At 45.5% G+C, this 7,500-nt stretch overlaps 1 protein-coding gene across 3 annotated transcripts in view; it reads left to right on the forward strand.

Moving 5' to 3' along the window:
* The window catches only part of raver2 (ribonucleoprotein, PTB-binding 2), a gene marked incomplete at its 5' end in the record, with an annotated part of 76,333 nt that overhangs the window by 64,289 nt on the left and 4,544 nt on the right, over positions 1-7,500 (forward strand). For all 3 annotated transcript variants that reach the window (XM_080833371.1, XM_080833369.1, XM_080833370.1), the window contains 4 exons: positions 1-144; positions 3,068-3,169; positions 5,474-5,593; positions 6,704-6,901. The exon at positions 1-144 is cut by the window's left edge and continues 5 nt beyond it. In XM_080833371.1, coding sequence (XP_080689497.1) covers positions 1-144; positions 3,068-3,169; positions 5,474-5,593; positions 6,704-6,901 — 564 coding nt within the window. The remainder of the gene's footprint in view (positions 145-3,067; positions 3,170-5,473; positions 5,594-6,703; positions 6,902-7,500) is intronic.

A 7,500-nucleotide genomic window follows, 5' to 3' on the forward strand; every position in this document is an offset into this window, starting at 1 on the left:
CCAAGCAGCAGTAAGGCCCAGGCCATGCCGACCCACAGCGTGGCGTACAGCTCCGTCATGCCCCCTGCCTCTCACCCCAGCACCCAGTACAGCACCGACACGTCTGCAGAGTACACCCACCAGTACAGCCAGCCCTACTCACAGGTAACTCCACCGCTAATCACACACCAGTACAGCCAGCCCTACTCACAGGTAACTCCACCACTACTCGCACAGCAGCACAGCCAGCCCTACTCACAGGTAACTCCACCGCTAATCACACACCAGTACAGCCAGCCCTACTCACAGGTAACTCCACCACTACTCGCACAGCAGCACAGCCAGCCCTACTCACAGGTAACTCCACCACTACTCACACAGCAGCACAGCCAGCCCTACTCACAGGTAACTCCACCGCTAATCACACACCAGTACAGCCAGCCCTACTCACAGGTAACTCCACCACTACTCGCACAGCAGCACAGCCAGCCCTACTCACAGGTAACTCCACCACTACTCGCACAGCAGCACAGCCAGCCCTACTCACAGGTAACTCCACCACTACTCACACAGCAGCACAGCCAGCCCTACTCACAGGTAACTCCACCACTACTCGCACAGCAGCACAGCCAGCCCTACTCACAGGTAACTCCACCACTACTCACACAGCAGCACAGCCAGCCCTACTCACAGGTAACTCCACCGCTACTCACACGCATCCCCACTGTCTAGTACTGACTCATTACAGATGGACATGGATTGTTACACTCCTAGGCAACTGCAGTTGTGCTATATATACTTACAGAGGCTCCATACCTGATTAATGTGTTTCAGTGGAGTACAATTCTCTTGTACATCATTTATCATTTGTAAGGATTTCTAATCAGACACTTCTATGAGAGTGTGTGTGTGTGTGTGTGTGTGTGTGTGTGTGTGTGTGTGTGTGTGTGTCTGTGTGTGTGTGTGTGTGTGTGTGTGAAACTGGGCATTGTCTGTGACAATAGTGCTAGTCTGGCACAGAATGGGACTGTCCAATGAACGGACAGAAGGGGGATGGGTTGCATCCACGAGAGCCTGGATGGTTTCCCATCTTTCTCTCTCTCTCTCTCTCTCTCTCTTGCAGACAGAGTGATGTGCACAGTTCTTGTCCTATCCCTTCTCTTTCACTAATCTGTCAGGTGGCTCAACAGAGAGTCAGCAGGTGATGGAGAGAGAGGGAGAGTGACAGAGAAAGAAATAGAGAGAAAAGTGAAAGGGAGGTGGAGAGGAGAGAGGAAGCAACAGAGAAGGGGAAAGAAGAGAGGAGAGGCAGCTGCCTGGAGTTCAAGAGGGGGTTGCAAGGGATTGCATGGAGAGAGAGAGAGAGACAGAGAGTGAGAGAGGAGGAGGAGGAGAAGGAGAAGGGGTAAATACAGTCTGAAAGTGGATGGAAAGGAACAGGATGAGGGGAGGGTGTGATTGGAAATTGGATGGGAAAAATATGGGAAGGTGTGTGTGTGTGTGTGTGTGTGTGTGTGTGTGTGTGTGTGTGTGTGTGTGTGTGTGTGTGTGTGTGTGTGTGTGTGTATATTATGACGCACAAACCAAAAAAATAAGCTAATGAGTGAAGGAAGGGAAAGGGAAATTGAAGGAGAGAGAGAGAGAATGAAAAGGAGCATGATAGTGTGTGTGTGTGTGTGTGTATGTGTGTGTGTGTGTGTGTGTGTGTGTGTGTGTGTGTGTGTGTGTGTGTGTGTGTGTGTGTATTTGGCTCTGAGTACGCCATCCCATCTGCTCTCAACTCCTCCGCATTTCAGCAGCTCCAGTAGAATGAGAGGGAGCTTCACACTGCGGGCGCTGGGCAACGAGGAGAGAAAGAGAAGGGGGGGGGGGGGGGGGGGGGGGGGGTGGAGAGAGAGATGGAGAGAAAGAGAGGGGGAGGGAGGGAGTGATGGAGGGCATGACCAGGGCAGGTAAGAAAGGCATATCAAAAGAACAAAGTCACAAAGCATCACAGCATTAAACCAGACAAAGACACAGAGCTGGAGAGCCCTCAATCAGATGTGTTCATGTATGTGTTCATGTATGTGTTCATGGATGTGTTCATGGATGTGTTCATGGATGTGTTCATGTATGTGTTCATATATGTGTTCATGGATGTGTTCATGTATGTGTTCATATATGTGTTCATGGATGTGTTCATGGATGTGTTCATGGATGTGTTCATATATGTGTTCATGGATGTGTTCATGGATGTGTTCATGGATGTGTTCATGGATGTGTTCATATATGTGTTCATGGATGTGTTCATGGATGTGTTCATGGATGTGTTCATATATGTGTTCATATATGTGTTCATGGATGTGTTCATGGATGTGTTCATGTATGTGTTTATGTATGTGTTTATGGATGTGTTCATGGATGTGTTCATCATGTATGTGTTCATATCTGTGTTCATGTATGTGTTCATGTATGTGTTCATATCTGTGTTCATGTATGTGTTCATGTATGTGTTCATGTATGTGTTCATGTATGGGTTTATGTATGTGTTCATATATGTGTACATGTATGGATGGAAATGTTGCTGCCCACTGAACGTCACTTAATACTTCTATGGCATTTTTAACCTGGTTTGATACATTGTTGAGTAAAGCTACTTTGAATGTGTGATGGAATAGGAGGGGAACCGGAGAGTGGGATTGTTTGAAAAACACATCAGAAGAGAAGCCCAATAGCTGTATGTACGAGAAGAGAAGATCATCAACTTGCTCATATGCACGCACGCACGCACACACACACACACACACACACACACACACACACACACACACACGTACTTGTCTGTGACCCTCAGCCTCACTCTGATCTCTAACCTTTCTCAGCAGAGGTCAGGAGTCTTCTAACACACTTCTGATTCCCCCTCCATCTCGCTGGTGTGAACCCATGGCTCTCTTGTTCACAAGAGACCATTGAGCTGGTCATGACTCAGAATTCAACACAGCAACTGGAGTAGAAGAGAGCGGAGTGGAGAATGAGAATTAAATCTCTCTATCTTTCTCTCGCCCTGTGCCCCCCCCCCCCCCCCCCCCCTCTCTCTCTCTCTGTGTAGGAGGCCATGCAGCAGTGGTACCAACACTACCAGACTCAGAGTTATAGCAGTGCCAACCAAGAGGGCACCGCAGTCAGTGAATACAGCAAGGAACAGCCTCAGGTATGTAATATCTGTGTCTCACACACACACACACACACACACACACACACACACACACACACACACACACACACACACTAACTCTGAACACATACAAACAAGGAGCAACCCTAGTACACACAGACACATGTGCAACACACTCACAAAAGCACCATAGGAACACACACTGCAGTCCAGTTCTCCACCCACACCTTTCCTTTCATCATAGATGAATGCTGCTGTTCCTGGAATACAAAGATACACATGCACACATGCCGTGCGCACACAGACACACACACACACACACACACACACACACACACACACAGATGCCACACACAGACCTGGACTCTCCTTCTTGTGTGTGTTCTTGAGGAGACAGCTAAAGCAAGAGATGGTGTGCTTGCTTCTAAAGGATCTGAGGAAGCACAAAAACAACAACACAGCCCAACCCACACTGTGAGTTCTTAGGAGCTCTCTCACATACACAGACACACACAGACACACACACACACACACACACACACACACACAGTCACATACAGTGAAGCTCATAAACACACACACACACACGCACACACACACACACACACACACACACACACACACACACACACACACACACACACACACACACACACACACACACAGTCACATACAGTGTCCCTCATGCTCCAGTGAGGAAATGGCATCCCATAATGTCTTCAGCCATGATTGTGTGTAACTGTATGTGCGCTCAACTTGCAGCCAAGACTGAGGAGGGTTTTTTTCAACTCTCTGGCTGTCAGTGTTGCTATGAGACAAATTAAATTCTCTGTGTGAGTGAAATGCTTTTGCAACTTCTACAGTGCTTATTCTCTCTCTCTCTCTCTCTCTCTCTCTCTCTCTCTCTCTCCCTCTCTGTCTATCTCCTCCCCTCCCCTTCTGAAATTGCATTGTTGGATTCTACATGTAAAAACCAGACACACTTTTACTCCCTTTTGGGAGGCTTGGTGAGAGAAAAATGTATCGTTTGAAGGTTTGGAGTAGTGGAGTGATGTAAAGCCTCAGAAGTAGACATTTTGCCCTCATTACATCATCAGCACAAGATAAAACAGTTTTCCACAGTATACCTTCTTATGAAGAATACTCATACCATTGGAGCCTCTAATTCGAGCCCATTTCCCTTATTTAGCTAGGGGTATTAGCCCAATTATACTTTGGTCTAGAGAAAATAGAGACTAGTCTCGAGATGAACAGGATATGATAGCTTCATGAATTTCAGCATCCTGATGGCGGTGTCTCTCCAAATAGACACAGAATCCTGTGAATCATGGATTGGGATTTAGATTCCTCAACTACTCTGAGCTTTGCTGGTAGATCAAGGCTCAACCACTGAAGTACTGCTAAATCTGTCTGTTTTAAATATGACTGAATGATGTATTCGCAGAAACCCTCTGTCTACACCTACCTCTCCCCACACTATCATGCATTCATTCTATGATAGATCTACATACTCTGTGCTGTGCTAGCCTAACCGTAATGTAAATAATTGCCACCATCAACATAGTTTTCTGTTCCATTGCTCTACTTACCCTTGTAATAAGAGAGGTTCTGCTTAAGGTTTCTTCCTGTTAACAGCAAGTTCTTCCTTTCCCCAGGCAATGTTATAGTTTTGGCACTATATGAATAAGATTGAATTCCATTAAATTAAATGTAATCAAATTTGATTTAATGGTGTTTTTAATAATTTAACAGTATTAAGGCCTGTGGAAAGAAAAATATTTTGGAAGAATTTTGTTGGCCTGCACCTTTCTGTTGGAGTTTTCAGGATAGGCATTGAATTTCCTTAATTCAGCTTACGCCACATATTGAACAGGTGCAGTCCCTTGTGGTTTAATTTACTTCCTTGTGTGTTTGCCTGAGAACTTTTCTTGATGCAAATACTTTATATTTGTATTCTATTTTTATACTTCTAACAATGTTTTTGGCTGAGTGTTTAAAGTTGGGTCGTCTGATTGAACTGCTTGGCGGAGAGTTGGGTGTCTATTTAAACGCCACTGTTGCTGTTTAGTTGCTTAAATACTCATATTTCCCTTTCATGTCCATTTCTGAAATGATTTCAGTTAAGAAGCTCAGTGCCATTGAGGGAAATGATTACTGTAAAACTAACCAATAATGTGCTCTCAAAAAAGAGTTTTCCAAGGAGAGTTGGAGAGAGTGGGGATGATGATGGTTTTGTTAATGATGTTATGCCAAACGTGTTTGTACACAGCTTTAAAGACTTTAACTTTGCTTTCTTTGTAATTCAGTGTTTGAATAAAGGCATCTTCTCCATGTCCCTAGGCTACAGCCACGTCCTCCTACGACTACAGCTCCTACATGCAGGCACTCAGTCACTACTACTCTCAGACCCAGATGAACCCTGCAGCTGTGCAGGCCTATCAGCACAGAGACGCCGGCAAAGTAGGAACACACACACACACACACACTCATGGACACACACACAGACACTCATGGACACACACACACACACACACACATCTATGCCCACATCCGTAAACATAATCGTTCAGATTCCATTCACCTACTCACTCTACACTCACATATACACACATGTTCAGATTCCATTCACCTACTCATTCTACACACACATATACACACACGTTTAGATTCCATTAACATACTCACTCTACACACACATACACACACGTTTAGATTCCATCTACGGACGTAGACGCCGCATTTGCATAAATTGGGACGAATTACATTAGAAAACTGTAGGGTCTTGGTAATTGAATTCCATCGTCCCCCCACACAGTCACCCCTGTGTGTGTGTGTATGTGTGTATGTACTATGTGTCTGAATACACTTATGTTTGGGGAAGCCTTCCTCAGCCCTCGGTGACCTGTGTGTAAATCAGGCTTGTGTTGGGGACAGTGGGGGCTTCTGGTTACAGGTCAGACAAGGGTGGGCATGCTTGGGCACGGGTCTGGCTCATGACAGACATGGATCCCCTCACACTCACCCACACACACACAGCATCTCTCCACAGCACAGCAGGTGCTACGCTAGGCCATCAGAGGCATGGAGGCAGAATGGGTGTGCATGACTGAATATGAACAAGTGTGTGTGAGAGAGAGAGAGGGAGTGTGTGTGTGTGTGTGTGTGTGTGTGTGTGTGTGTGTGTGTGTGTGTGTGTGTGTGTGACAGATAGACAGACTGAAAGACAGAGAGAGAGAGAGAGAGAGAGAGAGAGAGAGGATGTACTGTAAAGTATCATACATGTTAATGTAGATGGCAGTGGTTCAGGCCATTAACACAGTATGATGTTGCTGTAATGGGGTTAGTAGGGAAGTAAAGTACAGTACATATCAAGGTGGGGCAGTCAAGCCATGTTTTGGGTTTGAGTGCAAGCACAGGAACATAGTTATTTGCGTTATCATGTGGTGCTGTGTGTGTGTATCAGAATGTTAATATGAGTAGGTGTGTGTGCATTCAGGTGTCATTTTGGAACAATATAAGACATGCATTTGTAAGTGTGTGTTGATGTGTGTGTGTGTGTGTCCCCTGTAGGAGTCAGATGTGGTAAAGGCGTCTATGGGGGCAGGACTCAATGGCAGTGCCCAGACCGTCATGCCTGCTGCTGTGCTGCCCGCCTACAGTGCCCTACCCATGATGCCTGGCTTCATCAGTGCCCCCCACACCACCCCCATGTCTGCCCCCCTCCCCCAGACCCAAGCCACCACCACGGACTGGAGCCAGTACTACTATGTAAGTGCTGTCAGAAAGACAATAACAACAAAACAAAAACAAAAATTCACGATTGTGATATCAACCCTTTTAGTGTCAATTATTAACTTATAACAGTTAACGGACCCAACAATTCATTCAAACACCTTTCTCTCTCAAACACTGGGTATGTGATACATTCATATTTCAATCTTATTCTAAAAACCACTAGTCAGTTAATTACCTTTCACCTACAAATGCCTTTGCTTGACCAGCCAAAACATTTTAAAATGTGTGCAATTTAATATCAGCTTCATTTAATAATATGCAATTTTTTAAAGGGTGGAATACATCCAAAAAAACTGTCTTCAAACCAAGGCTGCCAATAACACAGGCTTATACATCAAAGAGGGAGGGGAACGAGTCTGTGAAATCTCCACATAAGGTGGAAAAAGTGTGAAGTCAGGCACAGAAAGCCCAAAATAGTGATGCAGAATGTACTGCACAAGGCATAATTCACCATTGAAGGTCACTTTGGCAGAGGACATTTAAGTAATGCATACTATGAAGGTGACTGCACTCTGGGCAGAGAGGGAGAGAGATGTGTCCTCCATGTTGGGACCACACTCTGTGCACAGAGA

The sequence above is a fragment of the Sprattus sprattus genome, assembly GCF_963457725.1.
Source record: "Sprattus sprattus genome assembly, chromosome: 2".
Lineage (NCBI taxonomy): Eukaryota > Metazoa > Chordata > Actinopteri > Clupeiformes > Clupeidae > Sprattus > Sprattus sprattus.